At 44.7% G+C, this 19,905-nt stretch overlaps 1 protein-coding gene and 1 non-coding gene across 6 annotated transcripts in view; one reads left to right on the forward strand and one right to left on the reverse strand.

The window, feature by feature from the left end:
- GFRA1 (GDNF family receptor alpha 1) overlaps nucleotides 1–1,731 on the reverse strand; it is a 213,931-nt gene extending 212,200 nt beyond the window's left edge. For 2 of the 5 annotated variants that reach the window (XM_045439067.1, XM_045439063.1), the window contains exons 1-2: nucleotides 1,085–1,216; nucleotides 472–783 (exon numbers count right to left, since the gene is read on the reverse strand). In XM_045439067.1, the coding sequence (XP_045295023.1) occupies nucleotides 472–511 (40 nt within the window). In that variant the 5' untranslated portion in view covers nucleotides 512–783; nucleotides 1,085–1,216. Of the gene's footprint in view, nucleotides 1–471; nucleotides 853–950; nucleotides 969–1,084; nucleotides 1,217–1,640 lie in introns of those variants that run through there. The other 3 variants (XM_045439065.1, XM_045439066.1, XM_045439064.1) reach the window with 3 other exon arrangements.
- A 16,145-nt stretch (nucleotides 1,732–17,876) lies between these two features.
- On the forward strand, nucleotides 17,877–17,984 carry LOC123577631. The gene has a single exon (XR_006701974.1). It is a non-coding gene; the product is annotated as a U6 spliceosomal RNA (small nuclear RNA).
- The last annotated feature ends 1,921 nt before the right edge of the window (nucleotides 17,985–19,905 follow it).

Below are 19,905 nucleotides of genomic sequence, written 5' to 3' on the forward strand. Positions count from 1 at the left end.
TTTCCGAACAGGAGGGCGGCTGCGGGCCGGGCGCGGGGCGGACGAGCCCCGGTCCGCGGCCGGCCGGGCGGGGAGCGCTCAGACGCTATTCGGTGGAAAAAGTTTTCCCTTCCAAGTTTGCTCTCCCAGTCCAATGCTGGCCCACACCCCACCTGCCCGCTGCGCCTCCGCATGCTCCCGGGACTCGCTGGAGGCGCGGGTCCCGGGGCTGGAGGACTCGGACCCCTTCGCTCTCCGCCAGGATAGGGCATGAAAAGGCACAGAAATTAAAAACCAAGCACAAAAAGCTGCGGGCAAGTGCCGCGCCATCCCCGCCTCCGAAGCCCAGCGTGCTGAGGATTCACGATCCCCTTCCCGCAAATGAAACTTCGCCCGCCCACACCCAGCGCCACCGCACTGCAATTCGAAGGGGCTGCCGCGAGGACCCCTCGGACTCAGCGGGCAGGAAAGCTAGCGGCGGCCTCGACTTACCCAGGAGCGGCAGCGCGAAGTACAAGGTCGCCAGGAACATGGTGCCGGCGCGCAGCTGGTCCCCGCCCCCCAAAAAATCCCGAGCCGCCGCTGGGTCTCGCCGGGGGAGCTCAGCATACAGCGTTCCCCGGACGGCCGCGCTGCTCTGGCCGCCCAAAGTTCAGCTCCATCCAGTGCGAGACGAAACTCCCGGGTCCGTCCGCCGCCGCCGCCGCCGCCGCCGCCGCCGCCGCCGGCGACTCAGCTCCCGGCGGGCGGCTGGCGCGAAGGTGGGAGGCGGTTCCGCTTTTAGGGGTTCAGGTCTGACCCAACCTGGAAGGGAGAGCGCGCTTTGAAATGAGAGCCGAGAGCGCTAGAGCCTCCCCCGCCCCTCTGCCCTCCCCTGCTCCCGCCTTGGGGGACTTTCTAGCGCCCGGGTGAGGGCCCACCCCTAACCCGGTCGGGGCGCAGGAAGGGGGCGCGGGGGGGAGGGCATGTACGTGTATTCCGGGGAGCCGCCCGCAAGGGCAGGGCGGGGGCTGGAGAGGTCGGACGCGGGCTCCCAAAGTCCAAGGGGCGTCTATCGGGTCCAACCCGAGAGGCTGAACGCAAGCAAATAAATAAATAACGTTACTTTCCGAGCGCTGCGAGCGGAGCCAGCAGCTGCCGGGAGTCGAAGCACGCGGCGGCAGCAGCTCTTCCTCCAGCCCTGGCGCAGAAAGAGCCCCTTCTCCCTGGAAGTTCGCCGCCCCCTCCTCCAGCCAGCTCGCTGGCTCCGCTGCCGGCCCTCTTCACCCAAACCACCAATCGCCGTCCCCGGTCGCCATCCCCCCTCCCCTCCCTGGGCTCGCCTCCTTTCGGAGGCAGCGGGGCCATGGGGAACCGACGTCCCGGCTGGGGCCGAAACCCGGTTCGCGCGCCCCTACCCGCCGTGCGACCGCTGCCTCCCGGGTGTCCGCGCCGTGCACACACTCGCCCAGAGCCCTGGACTCGAGCTCATCAACGCCACCGCCCGGGGCGAGCGCAACGGCCGGCAGCCCCGGAGCGCTAGGGCAGGTGCAGCCCGGAGTCGCGCGCGCCCCCGGACCCCAAAGTTGAGGGGCGCCTGCAAAAGGGGAGAAGGGGGTGGGGGAGCGGCGATGGGTTCCCAAACCCACAGAACGAGAAAACTCTCTCCAAATGCCACCAACCTGGACTCAACCGACCGTGTCCAGCTGTGTCGAGGAGCCAGTTTGTTTATTTATTTATTTATTTGGGGGGGTGTCCCCGCCCCTTCCTTCCCTTTCCGGACTCACTTCTCTCCGCTAGGAAGAAGATGCGGTAATCTCCGAGAGCTCAAAGGACTGAGTGGGGCCAGGAAGATTTCCGAGCAGAGCCCCGGCTCTCGGGTGCCCGTGAGGGATATGGGAAGCTGTGCGGAGGCTAGCGGGTTCCGAGGCCAGATTTCTTTGCCTGAGGACCCTCGGCCTGCTCCTGCTCCCGCCGCTCCGTAGCACACCCGCCAAGCCCCTCTGAGGCTCGCCCGCCGGGACGCCTCAGATGAACACGCTAGTCCGCGGTGGGATCCGGCGCCAGACCCAGCACGCGCGCACAGGACACACAGCGCTATGCAGCGGGCCGCGAGTGCTGCCAGACTCTCTCTCTCTCTCTCTCTCTCTCTCTCTCTCTCTTTCTCTCTCTCCCTCTCTGTCTCTTTCTCAGAGACAAAAAAAAAAAAAAAAAAAAAAGGGCACAAAGCACAAGGGCTCTTTCTTCCGTCCTAGTGCAATCGAACCAGACCCTTCTTCCGAACACAAAGTTTTTCCCCACGTCACTCGTGGCTATGACTCAAGACTTGGCGCGTTAAAGACACACTCAGACCCAGACCCTCGGAGCCGAGATCGCAGGATATGCCCACGCACCGATGCACGCCAGCGCGCACGCACTCACACATGCACACGCAGTCTCGATCGCTCTCCGGGAGCTTGGGCAAGGAGACAAAAGCGGAACCCCCCCGGCCACTGCATTTAAACCGCGTCAGATCTGGCTTGGGGAAATTTACAAGCTGACCTCCATCTTGGCTGTTTCAAGAGTAAATTTTTAAATCATAAATTAAAACCCCAGCACATACACAGCCTCTCACCCCAATTTCTGGGAGCACTCAATCTCTGCTATACTGCTGACCCCCCCCCCCCCCGACCCTACCCCAACACACACTCCTCTCCCAGTGCACCGGGGGGCGCCCGGAGCACTGAAGTCTACACTGGGTGGAGAGAAGGGTCTGGGGAACAGCCCTCCTTGGCGGATAGCAGTCCCGCTGCTCAGGGCTTGTGTTCGGGATCCTTGCTGATATCCAAGTTCATCATTCACGGAAACCGAGTTTGAATCGAGTCTGGGTGAGCTCAGCTGTCAAATCTGCAAACCCATCGCACCAGACAATGGGCCTGGGAGGAGAGAAAAGAAACGCTGATCTTCATCAAGAGAGGTTAATTGAAAAGGGCGCGGGCTTTGGGTGAAGTTTGAGGCTGGGGTGTTAAGGGCGGGGAGATAAGAAGGAAAGAGGAGGGTAGCTCTCCATTCAGTTCCACAACAGCCAGGCGCGCCCCTCGGCTGCGGTGGCTCCAGTGCGTGCTGTGTATTGTTTGGTGTGTCTGCGCCTCCGTGCGCGCCCCAAACCCAGGGGACCCTCCACCGATCTGCACGTCTGTGCACGTGTTCCTCAGGAACAGTAGGAGAGGACTGACGCTCAACACATGAGCTCTCTCTGTCTCTCTCTTTCACACACACACACACACACACACACACACACACGGTCATACCATACACGGATTTCTTGTTCAGTGTATCAGCTTACACTTGGTTGTTGAGTAAACAAAGCAAACATATGTCACATTTTCGCGACAGATGGTTCAAACCAAGGGCTACTTAGTTCTCTTTCTCTAACAGTGGTAACAGTCCAAGTTACTGGGCCGACTACGTGGAAATGTAATTAAGTCTTCTAATCAATTTCTTCACGTTAAGTTTATTCTCATATTTTCACACACAAACCAGAGAACTCCCAGGGAGGTGGTTTTAGTAAGAGGAGGGCCCAAAATGAATCAAGACTGTGTTTCTTCATGGACACCCAAAACATAAAACCCCCTTTCCTCATTCCACTTTATAAGTGGAGGTGAATATCTCCCTTTGGGAAGTCAGTAATTAGAATTCCAATTCTCAATGGATAGACTAGTATCCATCATTGCTGACCACATGGGATGATTGGATGACAATGAGGTTTCATTTGAGGACAGCCCCCCCCTCCCCCGCATCTTTTGTGAGTGTTCTTTGTTTAGAGATGATTCTATGTTGCCCTAATGTTCCACAGATATGTTTTAAATAAAATTTTAAAAGGGTGGGGTAAGGATGGAAAAAAAAATTCTCCAAATGTAAAACATGGGACTTCTTCAAAAATATTTATAGCTTCAAGAATGTATTGGAACCATTCAGTCAAACTAGTCCTCGTTAAGTTCTTACCGATGATGAAAACAGAGCTTTATTTTCTTTCAAAAATAAACCGCCAGCCACTAGAAGTCTGTTGTCCAAGACAATAGTTACTAGCCATATGACTATTTCAAGAAAAGATAATTCAAATTAAATGAAAGAAAAATGGGGTTTCTTGGTAGCACTAGCTACATTTCAAGTGCTCAGTGACTGCATGTGGCTAGTGGCTACCGTATTGGACAGCCCAGATACAGAACATCATCATCACAGAAAGTTCTGTCGGGCACTTGGTGTGAAATTAGTTAATGTGATGTATACGTAAAGTTCTTAGAATAATAGAATGATGCACACGTGAAATGACTGCTGCATATGTAACAGTAGTAGTAGTTATTGTTGTGATGATGATACGATCATGATCACTGTGCCTTGCTACTCTTTTGAAGAAGCTGAAGAATCCATGAAGACACAACTCTCTGTTGGTGTGCCCTCCACTGAGAATGGAAATGACCAGGCAAAGAAGCCAAAGAATGGAGAATGGATGCGTCGAAGGCTGATCTTCCAAGGAGAGCTGCGCGTGGAATGATGTGGCCCTTACTCTATCTACCCTGAGACTTCTTGTAGAAGGAGTTAACAAAAAATTACTGCTTTGCTTTGCAACTATATCTACTAACTTGTAAATGTGAGACAAACACACAGCTGAAAAGCCCTTGCAATATGGAAGATAGAAATGCATGTGACTTACTGTATTAATATTATCTCTGTTTCCTTGGAGCTTATCTATTCTCATGTGTACAGGCCTGATCTCAGGATGAAAGGTGACACTGAAATATCAAATATTATTAATAATGATAAAGGCTCATGCTATCCTCTGTGACATGTTTTCTCGGTGGGAAATTGGTTTTAATGCTACAAAATTAGGTTCAATCTACCCATAAGCATGTGAAATGAGCAATTTGCTTGCATTTCTTCATGTGTTTTCATGAGTTAACAGATGAGTCATGGTGAGAATGACAGTTTTATTCCATGCAGTATTTTGTCTCCTACTCTCATTGCCTTGGCCCTATAGAGTATAATGTAAAACACATTCGTTTTGTAAACTTATACTGCTCAACAACCACTCAAGTTTCTCTAACTCAAACTAGACCATCAAAGTATTTGACATTAGGCGGTTTGACAGACTTACCTCTAGCTACACAAAACCACTCACTATTCCCTAAATGTGCCATGATTTTATCTATTATTATTATTATTATTATTTGCTACTGCTACACCTTTGCCCATGCTGTTCCACCTGCCTAATATGTGCTTCAAAATAAAATTTTAAAATGCAGTACTGGGACACCTGGGTGGTTCAGTCAGTTAAGCCTCCGACTTCGGCTCAGGGCATGTTCTCACCGGTCATGAGTTCGAGCCCCATGTCGGGCTCTGTGCTGACAGCTTGGAGCCTGAAGCCTGCCTTGAATTCTGCGTCTCCCTCTCTCTCTCCGCCCCTCCCTCACTCGCGTTCTGTATCCCTCTCTCCCTCAAAAATAAATAAACATTAAAAAAATGTAGTACAGCTCCAACAGGCCACTAAGGATAGCAAGGATGCCTTCAGCCAGAACGACTAGTTCTCTGTAGTATATTCCCACAGCCCTGTTGGGATCTTTATTATAGCTGTTGCAACACACATTGGAGTTAATTGCTGTATCTGTCTCTTCATCTGGAATGTGAGTTCCTTGAAGGCAGGAAGACATTCTCCTCTTATTCTCCTCCTCCTCCTCCTCCTCCTCCTCCTCCTCCTCCTCCTCCTCCTCTTCCTCCTCCTTCTTGCTCTGGCATCCTCAGCATTTAGACTGATGACTGACACATAGTCACCTCCAATAAATGTATATTGATTGCATGAATAATGAGTGATGCTGTTTCTCATTTTCCTCTGACACAATAATTCTACTGAAAGGTGTACATAAAATCCCTTTACTATATGAACAATACTAAATATAAGTACTTCACGCAATTACTGGTATTGCTGTACCAATAATAGTATCAAATATGTATTATTCCTTTGGGGATTTGACATTTACATTTTCAAAAAAAAAAAAACACAAAACCCATTATTGTAATAGAATGCTCTTTTCCTAGTTCACTTTAATAGTAACATATGACATATTTCATTTCTGGGAAATGATAGCTCGCCTTAGGTCATATTTTAAGGCATAAAGCCAGAGGCAGAGTAGCGTTCTCACCTGAAGTTCTCTAATCATCTAGAAATGTGCCTCTCTCTGGGAGAGAAAGATTTAGAAGAGCCAGATTACAATTACCCTGGAGCCTTCATCCTGGAAGGCAAAATTTTAAAAGCCAAATTGACCCCATAGTGTTAGAAATGCTTTTATAGACACACAAGACCTCGTGCAATCTTTTAGGAACATGAGAAACTAGTCATCATCCAAACTTGGAAGGCTGGTGTAAGCATGCACCTGCTGACACAGGGCTCACCTTCCACTGCTGTACCTTCAACATCTGCCCTTTGGTGACAGGGGAAGAGCTCCTTGCTCTCAGATTTCAGAGCTCTTTTCCAGGCTGACTATATTAAGATATGTCTTTTGAACATTATTTGCAAATGGTAGTTTCTTATTGGCTGTCAAGGTGCCTGACCCCTAGGAACCTATCCTAGGGAATCTCTCTGCCTCCTTCGTTTTCAAGCAATTTTCATTTCTTCATACTAATACGCCAGTGCGAAGATGTTAATGCATTTGTTCAAGAATAGTGCATTTCATGAGCGTTGAAGTCATTTGTACCTTGGCCTTATGCCACCGAATGCATCGAAGGTATGCAGTCCTGATGAAATAATGTGCCTGTCAAGTCTTAGTGCTTGAATATATGGCAAAAGGTAGACCATCTTCGGGGGACTTGCGAGCTTTTCTTAGTGATCGTCAAAGGTGCCGGAGTAAAAGCCCTGTACATGTCGGTCTTCCTTATCCAGAAAGGATGGGGAAGAAACGCCTCTTCTTTCCACCACTCTCCTCTAATGAGTCCTAAACCCTGTTCCGGAGGGACTGTTGCTTCATAAGGGCAAGAGGGAAGCTTAATCCCCAGCTTTGTCCAGTAATTAGCCTCTCTCTCTGGAGACAGCAAACACAGATGCAGATCCAGATGAGCTTTGGGACGTGGAATGAAAACATTGACTCTTTTCTTCAGAAGCCCTTCAGCAGCCTTTAAGACAGCATAAATTTCTGATTTCTACTGAGGCTCACTGGGTCCGGGGTGGTGGAATGAAGCGGGGAGGTGGCAAAGGCAATCAGAAACCAGGGGTCAGCGGGTCGGAGGTCCTGGCTGCAGCGGTCAAAGGCTCTGTGGTGCAGATTGTCCTTGTCAGGCCACTTGCCCAGGCGTCTTTCCATAAACACCATGGAAATGCCCTGTTTACCAAAACCCAAATCTCTGGAACCACTGTGGTATGAGCCCACTAACGCAATTAGCTTGCAGTTAATGATGATGCCCCCACCAGAACTAATTAAGCCAACGGTGCTTGTAGCACAAAGGATTTGGGGCCTGTTTTAAAGCATCCATTGTGACATCATTTAAAAGTCATTTCAAACTCATCCGAAACTGTGGCTCTGAAAACAAATGCCGTGTAATGTTCTTTGAGTTGTTGGTTTTATTTTCCCCTGTCAAAAATCTGACAAAAGTCAGTTGACACTGTCAAGAAGAAAACATCACGGGAGATGAGGTTTTCCTCAAATTTGAAGTCTACGGAAAGAATGACAAATCTGATATATAGATTACTCGAGCACAAAAGTGAATTAGGATAGTCTAGGAGATACTATCATAATGAAAATATGAGGTTGCCCTTGACACCGTCCATATATTAGAGGCCATGTCAAAGAATTAAAATGAAACCAGTTTGGTTTTGATGTGAATTATCCGATTAGCCTAAAATACAGAAGGATCAATGGGGGTGGATATTTGTGTTTGCAGTTTATCTACATACAACCTGTGTTAAGAGACAAAAAGAATTTCCTCTTCTTCCACCTTGAAAGGTTCTCTTGGTGAAAAGTCCTCTCTAGCCTTCAATATTCTGCCTCAAGTGTCAGTAGAGAGATTCTATCTATACTCTCTAAGATTTCACTGACTGCTTGATTGATTCATAGACTGATTGCTTTGGTTGACTTATTTATTTTCTTGTGCCTATCCAGTACCTAGCATTGTGACAGTCACCACTAAGAATGCGGGGAGATGATCTTGCCTAAGATCAGAACTGAATGCTTCCTTCCCAGTGGTAGAGACTCCTAATTGCCCCCTAGGATTCTTCTCTCTTCCTTCTATAGCTGTGCCTTTCAGGTCGCAGGCCACTCTTCATTCGTTAGTCGCAGACACCTTTATTTTATGAACTATAAAATCATCATAATAAAATGCACTGCACAGAGTATGAGTAAGTATTGTTTCAAAACACTTTTAATTTCTATTTATGTATGGTGCCTGTATTGAATCGCCATGCAAAAGGTCTTTCTTATTGTGAGTCGTGGTTAAAAATTTTGAAAACCACTGCTTCATATTAGTAATGCTCTGATGTTTCTTTGGATGGCTGGCCAGCCAGAATAAAGACTACACTTCCCAGCTTCCATTGTAGCCATTATGGTCACGTGGCCAGGATACGATGAATGAGATGTGACAAAAATGACGTGAAGGATATCTGAGGGGCGCTCTTACTTTATACTTTTCCATCATTAACCATCCTCCTGGCTTGGTGTGCTGTTTGACCAGGCAGGCGCGAATAACGAGAGATAGCAGAAAGAAGTGATCCGAGTCCCAAGATGACCTCCTGGAGGAAAACTGACTGCCCACCTCAGATTTCTAGCCCCATACTATTATGTGAGGGACAAATAAACTTGTCTTATATAAGCCACTGTTACACCGGGTTTCCGATCCATGCGGCCGATCTTGCGGAACTAGTACGTTCAATTTCTAATGAGAGAAGAGAAAGAAAGGAAAACAAATTTAATTCAACAATTATTTACTTAGATTATGATGCGCCGGCCCCCCACTAGGCTTTTGTAGGACATACAGGAGAATGTTGGCTCTAGAGGAAAATGTAATCTCCCTGAGGAGTTGCCTATCTGAAATAATCAAATAATATCGTAAAGGAGTGTATAATGAATGGTCAACATAAAATGAAAATAGGCTCTACAGAATCAGAAGACATAGGTAGAAGGTAGAAAAGCAAATGGGGGGGCGCCTGGGTGGCGCAGTCGGTTAAGCGTCCGACTTCAGCCAGGTCACGATCTCGCGGTCCGTGAGTTCGAGCCCCGCGTCAGGCTCTGGGCTGATGGCTCAGAGCCTGGAGCCTGTTTCCGATTCTGTGTCTCCCTCTCTCTCTGCCCCTCCCCCGTTCATGCTCTGTCTCTCTCTGTCCCAAAAAATAAATAAACGTTGAAAAAAAATAAAAATAAAAAAATAAAAAATAAAAAAAAATAAATAAAAGCAAATGGATCCATGGAATTGGGAGAAGAGGAAAAGAGAGGGTAAAAGAGTGAGAGGAACATTCCCGAGAAGTTTTCAACTACTTTGAAGAACTTGAATGAAGTGGAAAACTTCCGAAACAGAAGTGGTATGTCCCTTAATCTGAGGTCTCCCCATTGCAGTCCCACATAGAACTCAACCAAGGTTATCAGAAGGGGTTCGTGACACGGAAGAGCAGCCCATCTATATACCTGCTCCTCATGTAGACACAGACTCATCCTCACTTGTCAAAAATCCCCGTCACCATCATGACAGACCAAAGGCCAAAGGCCCCTTTGTCAGAACCTTAGGGAGAACAGGATGTTATTCTGTGGGAAATCTTTCTGGATTTGATGAGAACGACTTCCCTATGGGGTCATAGTCAACCCACCCTGACACACCTCCACTTCAAGATGCATTGGTCTTTTTCCCTATTCTACAAGATTTTGATGAAGACTCTATTATTTCTTCTAGGTATCTTGAGCAGCTAACAATGTGGATATTCTGGAATTCGGTTTTCTGCATACCAACTCAAAGCCATTTCACACTCTGGCTTCCCTACTTGGAAGATGCATAACTTGGAGATGCCTTGCTGGCAAGGCAGGGGCATGTAAAAAGGAAAAGTGTTATTTCAGCAGACTCACCACAGAGGTATGTGTTAATTAAGTTAATTGCGCCATCAGTGATGCAGACGATGACAGTAACTGCTCCCCATAATGGGGCTGGGTTATTGCCATCATTTATTAAGCATGCTGGCTTTCTTAAATGTAGTCACTTTCCTTTATTCTTTAAGCATCCCCCCCCCACCACACGATTTGATTTATAGTTTACCAATCACTTCCACATGAATTCAATTACATTATTTGCTTTCTATACCTATTCTGTAATGAAGGAGAGATGTTATTTTTTCCACTGAGCAGATAAGGAAACTGAAGCTCAGAGCTGTCTATGACTTGCACAGGGCCACATAGCTTCTTAGTGGAGGAACAAAGTTCTAAGCCCAGTATCCCTTTCTGTAGGCCAAACTCTCCAACATTCATGGCATCTTAGAGAGCAAAAACCAAATGTTGATATTGCCACGTTCCTTGCGCATTGAATCGGCAAGTGTTAAATACTAATTTATCTTTGAAAATGAATATTTAATTGTCTGATTGTTTCATTTATGGAATACTAAAATAGTAACCTCGTATCGACTGATTAAGACTAAATACAACCTGGGTAAATAGAAATTTGAATATCTGGAGGGTTACCCCAGACCCCTTCTCCTACATGTTTCTCCAAAAATATTACAGGACAGTTGGCTTAACCTGAGTTATCTTCCCTGGGATCACCGTGAAAGCTAAACAATAGTTAAGAACGTCAAGTCAGTGCAGCCTTTCAGTGGGCAGATTTTTGTTAAATGCTATCAAGTCCATAGTGAGCACGAGGCTCATTCAGGGACTTGAGGACAGATGCTTGTCCTACCAAAATGGTTTCCTATCTTTCTGGCTCATGTCTGAAGGTCTATGGTGACACCTTTGATGTCACTAATATCCCCTGCTATCCTTAGAAAGGCCTGCTTACAAGGTTGGCCCTTGGCTGACACCTGGGAACTTGGATTTCAGGATGGTTCCCATCATTTCCTGATAAGAACAGCTCATTCTGCCTGAACTACTTATGAAAACAATATGGTTTATGCTAAACACTCATTTTCCTCCTGGGAGTCTAGAATTTTGGTTTATGCTAGGAAGAAGATTATTATATGACCCACTCCCAAAAGAAACCTTGGATACAAAGTCTCTAATGAGCTCTTCTAGTAGATAACAGTTCCCGAGCTGTTACACCTCCTTGCTGAGGGAATTAAGCGCATCCTGTGTGACTCCTCAGAGAGAGAACTCTTGGAAGCTTGTGCTTGGTTTCTTCTGGATTTTGCCCATTTGTCTTTTCCCTTTCTGATCTTGCTTTGTTTCCTTTCACGGTCATAAATCATAGCCATGAGTACCACCAGATGCTGAGTCCTGTGAGCCTTCCTAGGCAATCCTGAACCTAGAGGTGGTCTTAGGGACCTCCGACACAGAAATATTCTAAATGTAACTCATCCAATGAGCACACAGCAGTATAAGATTATAAAGGATTATGTTGGGCCAGTCCAGGCAGGAGTAGCTCCATGAGCATGGTCACATAGGGCTCCATGCTTAGAAGAGCCCAGATCTTGGCTTCATGCTCTGTCTTTTGAAGCTAATAATTTATAAACAAGAAATCCTGTATTTTAATTTTCCACTGGGTCCTGCAAATTATAAAATGACTCCTGGGTCAAGGTAATACTTACAGATAAGAGAATGGAACATCCTATCACCCTAAATGCTTACTCTCACCATTGGCAATTTTTTACTCAACTTCTCACAGGGCTTAAAAGTCTGCCAATTATAGAGTCACCTTGCGGAGGAGAATGTTCTGGGAATGGGTAATGGCTGTTAGTTATTCACAATTTATGGCAAACTTGTTTACACTTTCACTCACTACATGTTCTCCTCTTTAACCTTTAGCTGAGTTCAGGGTCCTAGGTGGACATCTCGCAAAGTTTGTTCCTCAGAACGCTCATTCCCATGAGGGAAAAAGTTTCATTTTCGAATAAGTTAGGGATGCTCTGAACCCTTCTGGAGATTTAGGATGTATGTTAGCATATGAAGGACTCTGAAAAAGCCTTGCACTGTAGTAAGCCGTTTGGCACTGTATTAGTTTCCCAGAGGTATCATGACAAAGTGGTACAAACTAGATAGATGAAACAACAGAAATGTACTGTCTCACGGTTCCAGAGGCTGGAAGCCTGAGATCATGGTGTCAGCAGGGTTGATGCCTTCTGAAAGCTGTGAAGGAGAATCTGTTCCATACCTCTTCCCTTGCAATGGTTTGCAGGCAATCTTTGGCATTCCTTAACTTGGAGATATATCACTCTAAGCTCTGCCTTCTTTTTCACATGGTATTCTCCCTATGTGTGTGTTCCTGTGTCCAAATTTCCCCTTTGCATTGGGACACTGGTCATATTGGATTAGGCTTCACCCCAATGACCTCATTTGAATTTGATTACCCTTATAAAGACCTTATTTCCAAATTAGGTTACACTCTGAGGTACTGGGCGTTGAGAATTCAACACGTGAATTTGGGGGGGCTGCAAAATTCAACCCATAACAAACTTTATCGTCATTTCCCAACATATTTAAGTATTTGAAAGTCTCACTATAAATATCCCATGGAACCAGTGTTTCATGGCATAAGTTGAGAGATGCTCACTTTGATGAAGAGAGGAAAGTCTGTGGGGCTTTATGGCTACAGTGTGGGATGGTGGGGAAGATGGGCTGGGGGGTGCAAAATGGCGGGAGGCCAGGCTGCTTACGTGGATTGGGGCCAGAAACAGCTTTGGATTCTGAACTCTGGCAAAACAGATTTATCAGTGGTTCATCTAGGACTTCTCAGAGATTTCTAGCCAGGGAAGCGACATTATTAAACCTGGCAGCTGTTTGGAGATTGGAAAGGAGAGAGGCTGGAGGCAAGGAGACTGGAGAGGTTATTTCAAAGTCTAGGGGTGTTATGAAAAAGAAGTCTGCACCAAGGCAGCATTGGAGAAAGGCAAGGGAAAAGAGAAAGGGCTTCACTGAAAAGTTGATAAAATATGAAAAATGCACCTAAACACGCACACATAACACACACGCATACATACACAAAGATACATATAAAATATATATGAAAATTATTCACAGTTTATATATATATATATATTCATAAATGTAAATAAACATACAGATGTGTGCCTATATATGTAAAAGATTTCAAACGAGGTGCCTTTGCCCTTTGAGCCTTTGCTTTGCCCGGCCAGTGGCCCTCAAGTAGAAAAGCTCATAGTGGACTGGTCTGGGAGACGTGTCAGTCTGGGAGGATCTAGTTTGGTCCCTATTAGGGGCCATGACTGTGCCATGAATTCTGAGAGGCAGACAGGGAAACAGGCTCCTGTGTGGTCTTTCCTAGCCTCATCTTACGCTCCTCCCCCTCACTTTCCTAAACACCTGCCACACTGACCGTCTTTCCTTTCCACCTCGGAGCTTTGCACTTGCGGCTTGCTGAGCCTGACCGTTGACCTGGCCCTTCTCGTCTTTGACCGAAGGTCTTGAGTTATAGGACGCTTCCTCTAGGAAGCCTTGTCTGCCATGCCCTGGCATTCTGTCTTCAGACTTGTAATCCCTTGCTCAACATCTCTCTTTTCTGCTAGACTCTAAGCTCCATGAAGGCGAGGACCATGTCCACCGTGTTCTTGCTGTATCCCCAGCACCTGGCACAGGGTCTGGCACAAGTGGGCACTCGAAACATGAGTGGAGTGAGTGAAAGCTTTACTAAAGAATTTGAAGCAATGTAAGACAGGAAATGATAAAAATAGATGAGGAACTAGGTGATGTGATAGTTTGGAAGTGAGTTCGGGGGGCTCCTGGGGGGCTCAGCAGGAAGAGTGTCTGACTCTTGATTTCGGCTCAGGTCATGATCTCACAGGTTCTTGGGTTTGAGCCCCATGTCAGGCTCTGCGCTGACAGTATGAAGCCTGCTTGAGATTCTCTCTCTTTGCCCCTCCCCCACTCACACACTTGCCTATATTCACTCTCTCTCTCTCTCTCTCTCTCTCTCAAAATAAATAAATAAACATTAAAAAAAAGAAGTGAATTTGGAACTCCCACCCTTACCGAAATGACTTAAATTTGGAGCCAAAGTCAAACCCTACAGAGTTTATATTACTTTAATCTTATCCAAAAAACATCCTCTTTCTTAGGAAAAAAATAGGGGGTGGGAGAGGAGATAACCCAAATTGATTTTAAAAGCTTTGTAGACTTCAAATTACTTTCATAAAAAAAAAATAGAACCTTTAGATGAATGTATTTGAGGAGAAATGGCCAGGAACATGTGGCTTGCATTTCCCTTAAACTCTCTTGGGATTGCAAATTGGAAAGAAAGGTCTGGAAGAAAATGCATTTTCTATTTTCCCGAAGTCAGTATATTTGGGAAACAGTGATGTTGGAGATGTTCAGAAAACTGAAGCTCTGTTACTTGTTTAAGTACTGTTATTTCCAGTAGTGCACTAAAGTGGCTGATAAGAGAGAGGAAGTGGGCAGTTAGCATCTGAAAAGAACCAATTCAAAAAAAATTTTTTTTCTGTGTAGCTTTCACGTAAGAGAAATCTCCCTTTGCTCCCCCCACCCCCCACCACAATCAATATTTTTAGGGGATGAAGGCAGAAGGAGGAAAGGGTTTATTCAGGCTTTTGTATGCAACTGAGCTGTGGAAACAGGATGAAGATTTTGCTAACTCTGCCCATTAAGGGCCTCTAAGTGCTTTTAAAACATGTCCTAGAGCAGAATGGAGGGCACAATAAAGAGAAACTGGGAATTAAGGCTAACTTATTACATTTAAGTGTCTTGATGGTGGAAATGTCAGAAAAAATAGCAGGAGTGACGAGCAGCTAGAACGTAGATGCACCATTTAAAGCTGCTTTTATTGAACATCCCTAAGAGCTGAAAAGTTGTTTGGGTTCTAAAATGGTCAAATTATGTAATTTTGGTGGAGTGAGAACTTCTTATCTATCGGTATCAATATATAATTTTTCCCTAGATGTGCTGGGTAAGAATTGAGTGAAAATACACTAACTTAAATGCTTAGTATGCTTACCAGGCCTCTCCCTTACTTACCACAATCATAGAAATTTACTTTCTAATTGAGATCATTTAAAAAACACTTGTAACATAAAATCAAGAAGCTTAATTACACAAAGAAAAAAAATTCATGGACGGGAGAAAAAGTGAAAAAAGAAAATAATATTTGACAAAGAACGTCAGCGTGTCAATAACATTAATATATCAATATTTAGAGATTCCAATGGCAAATCATCCATTTTTAGATTTGAAACAATTATTGCAAATCCATTTGTGTCTGAAAGGTGGACTGCTAGAGCCCCCTAGCTGTTGGAAATAATTCTGTCCTCCTAGGTGTGGGTAAATAACCTAACTGCAAAGGCAGTAAGTACTTCACCAAGAAACCTACTGGAAAACAATGAAATAAAAGCATACGGCAGGATTCTCCGCTATTGTGTTACCATTTGGGTTGGTAGTCATGCCAACACTGGTCTGAGCATCCATGGACATCTATCCTGGCCCTCCACACTCCTGAGCCCCTTCATAGGTCAGTTATAAGGAGGACACTGTCATCACCTTTCTTTTGATTGATTTGATTGATTTAAACTAGATGGTCTCCTAAACCCAGAAGTACAGTAAGCAGGATCATGATGATGATTCTATTGTCAGCAGAAGCAGTGTCTATCCTAGGGACCTGATACCCGGGCTTGAGGTATATCAGGGGATATAAATTCATGGCCCGTGGACAAATGTGTTTTGTTTGGTTTGCACAGAGCTTTGAAAATCTTTAAAGAACGAGGTGACTTTTACGAATTGGGAAATTTCATATAAAAGTTTACTTTCCGCTTCTCTTAAAGAATCAAAAGATCTGGTAGCTCTGGGCCGGAGAGCCTATATAGCACCAAGGACCTATATGGCACCTCTCGTTCTTGGGAGGTCAGTAGTGGTAACCTCCTTTATATGGCAGGTACACGTTCAGTTCACTGCAGTGCCCACCCCTTCCTATTGGCTAGTATAAAAGCAGCATGCTGAATGCAATCACATTACCTGCTCGGAGCCTGTAAGCATCTGAGTCTGTAACTCCTGGTCTAAACCCTGAATAATTATACTGTTCCTCCTCCCAGTAATAATTATAATAATAAAGCAGCTTCTGGTGACTGAACACTTACTATAAATCTGGCATGGTGGGAGGTCCTGTATTTGTATTATCTCAAATCTGCATACCAACCACTCAAGATAATTATTATAGTTTACAAACAAGGAATATGAAACTCTTGTTCAAATAAAGTAATTCAGTCAATATATAATGGATGCCACTCTGAGCCAGGTATTGTATTAAATGCTGGGGATTCAGTGCCCACCAAGCCAAGCCAAGCCATGGTTTTTGCCCTCATGGAGCTTATGATCGAATTACGAGCGTGATCGTAAAGTGAAAGAGTAGACTGATGGAGGTATAAAGCAAGGGAATTTGTTCTGGTCTGGATCAGTGGTCCCAGATTTTTGTATCAGCGTCACCCGGGAAAATTTCAGGTCCCCGCTGCATGCTTATCCCCACCTCTCAATTTTGTGATTTACATAGGCCAAAGTAGAAGCCAGCAATCTGCCCCTACCCTTTGTGTGTGTATGTGTGTGTGTGTGTGTGTGTGTGTGTGTGTGTGGTAAAGGGTAGAAAACAAAGTACTTATCATTTGAGTATTTAAAATTTTAGGTGCACAATTCAATGGCATTAATATATGCATCGTTGTGTAAACATCAGCACCATCCATCTCCAAAACCATTTTTCTCTTCCCGATCCGAAACGCCACGTGTTCACTCCTTACCTTCTCCCCTAGCAGTACAATGTCTTCCATTGTACTAATATTCCATTGTGGATATGGAATGCAGCCTATTGTGTGTATCCATTCATCTGTGGGTGCACACGTGGTTGCTTTCCATCTTTTGGCTCTTGCGATTAATGCTGCTATGAACATGGGTGTGCAAGCATCTGCTCGAGTCGGGATCTGCGCTTTGACTAATAACCCAGGTGAATCTAATACAGGTGGGTCATGAGCCAGACTTTGATCAATGCTGGTCTAGGAGTCAGGGAAAGTGTCTTTGAGGAACTGGCATTCACACTGAGTCAACGCATGCGCAAGATTTGATCAGGTGAAGGGAAGGGAAAAGCAGTAACTCTGTTCCGTGTGCATTCACCCCTTCACCTGACATACTGAGATACTGGAGTTGCCATGAACATTCATCAGTACTGAGGACTGTAAATGGGGGTCATAACTTAGTTGAGTACCTAAAACAGGAGTTATTAATCGATCATTCCCTTAACAAATATGTAAGCGCCTCTGTATGCCAGGCACCTTACTAGGTCAAAGAAATGCGGGTGCTCATTTATCTGTTCACTTACAGTGCGCGGAACTCTATGCCAAGTACCGGGAAATTATAGGAAATTGTTGCTGTATATAATTTTGTGTCACTTATCAATATTAAAATCTCCTTCCATGCTGTTCTCTGAGAATGTCAAAGAATTATTTGATACTTGAATACCTACCTGTAGGCCCCTGAGCTGATGGCATTAAAAATGTTTTTCCTTAGCCATGAAGAAATTATTACCTGTGATGATTTCTGCGTTTTTGAGACATCTTTTACTGCAATCACTAATCTATGTTTTTGTTGTTGATGAAACATTGACATCGATTCCTGGGTGTTCACATTTAAGAATGACTCACGTTTATCAGAGTTTACCGATGCCCCATAAGGGTGATCTTGACGCATTGACTAGAAAGCTGTGGTTCTTTGAAAGGGAAAATAGAGGAAGTCTTTCTGGTTAAATTACTTTTAAAAGATCTGATAGTGCTCGCTTCGGCAGCACATATACTAAAAATTGGAACGATACAGAGAAGATTAGCATGGCCCCTGTGCAAGGATGACACGCAAATTCGTGAAGCGTTCCATATTTTTAAACTTAACAGAAACCCATGGGGGAAGGGAAGGGAAAAAAAAAAAGAGGTTAGAGTGGGAGAGAGCCAAAACATAAGAGACTGTTAAAAACCGAGAACAAACTGAGGGTTGATGGAGGGTGGGAGGGAGGGGAGGGTGGGTGATGGGTATTGTGGAGGGCACCTTTTGGGATGAGCACTGGGTGTTGTATGGAAACCAATTTGACAATAAATTTCATATATTAAAAAAAAAAAAGATATGATAGAAAAAAAAAAAGCCTAGTGGGACATGATTGTTTAAATGTTTGAATCAGAGATTAAAGTTTTAGGCTACAGGAGTCTCAAAGAAATTCAGAAGAATGTTTTTATGAATACTTAGGTTATTTAATTTTGATGATATTTATTACAGCATTCCTTGTGTTATAGGTTACTGTGTATAGTAATGATTTTTGCCTTACCTGATTGCAAGTTTCTTGAAGGTAGGAGCTATTTCTCAATCAGATTTGATCAGTTCTCAGCATCTGAGAACTCACTGAGTAACTCACAGCACTGGATAACTCACACTGGATTGTGCTCCCCTAATAAAATAGAGATCCAAAAAAAAAAAAAGTCAGTGAATGAACAAATAAATGAATATGACCCACAAACAGCAATTTTGGAAGAAGCAAATTGGCTTACCAGCTGCTTAAAATCAATACATTTATGTGTTAGAGATGCTGGGTAGCAAAACTATTATGAAAACAAAATGTTGCAAATAAAACCTTCACTTGTTTTTTTTTTCTTTTAAAGAAAAGCAGCGCCTTAAGAAGCTTGTGGCTTATCCTTCAAAAAGTGCCTCTCTCAGAAGTGAGAATACTCCTTCCTGTCTGTAAGGATAAACCAGACCAAGAATCAGAGGAAGAGAAATGGAGGACTCCACACCGCCTGGAATAAAGGAACTGTTTGGGGCAGGTTATAGAACATGAGACAACAAGCAGACATATTTTGTACTCTGTGCATGGAGGAATCCAGCGGCTCACGCTGACCATAATAACACCAGCGGAACTGTTAACTTGAAGTTTTGAAGGCTCTTTCGCCTCTATTCCAGAAAGAAAGAGAATTAAATAAAGCCGCCATAGGCAATAGAATTGTATTCAGCCTTTACAAAGGAGGAAATCTGTAATTTGCAACCGAATGGATGGACCTGGAAGAATTGTGCTAAGTGAAACCAAGCTGGAGGGCAAATATTGCAGATCTCGCTTGTAGGTGGAATCTAAAGAGGTCAAATTCACAAAAGCAGAGAGTAGAATGGTGATTACTAGGGGCTGGAGGCTGGAGAAAATGGGAGATGTTGGTCAGAAGTATAAAGGTTCAGTTACGCTGGATGAGTAAGTTCTGGGGTGTCTACTATACTTCATGGTGACTGTAGTTATTAGCACTGTATTGTGTCCTTGAAATTTGCTGAAAGGGTAGATCTTAAATGTTCTTCGCACAAAACAGAAATAGAAAAAGAAAAGAAAAATTGTAGCTAATAAATAAATAAGTCAGTAAAACAAAGATTGAGCCTCCCAATATTGTTTAAGTGACTCTGAGACATCCTCGGAAAATCTTTCCTAGAAACTATTTTCGTAGTTGGTCATTTTCGACGGAAAAAGTTCTTGCAGTCAGAGCTGTTTGCGTTGGGCTCACATACACCTGCCTCTCTGCCATCCACTGTTTCTGCGGGCTAATCGTGTCCCAGTTTCTGCTTCACTGGTTTTAATGGGAGTTCAAAAACAAAACAAAACAAAACAAAACAAAACAAAACAAAAAACAAAACCAAAAACAAATCTTGAATCTGTTTATTTCTACAGATTCTTGGCAACTGACTTCCCGGGCATTTTCCTGTACTGCTGATGAGTCCCAGTTTTTTGACCCCCATTTAACCAGAACACTTACTTTTGGGTCAACTTCAGATGGGGTCA

Source organism: Leopardus geoffroyi, chromosome D2 (assembly GCF_018350155.1).
Source record: "Leopardus geoffroyi isolate Oge1 chromosome D2, O.geoffroyi_Oge1_pat1.0, whole genome shotgun sequence".
In the NCBI taxonomy this organism is placed as follows: Eukaryota; Metazoa; Chordata; class Mammalia; order Carnivora; family Felidae; genus Leopardus; species Leopardus geoffroyi.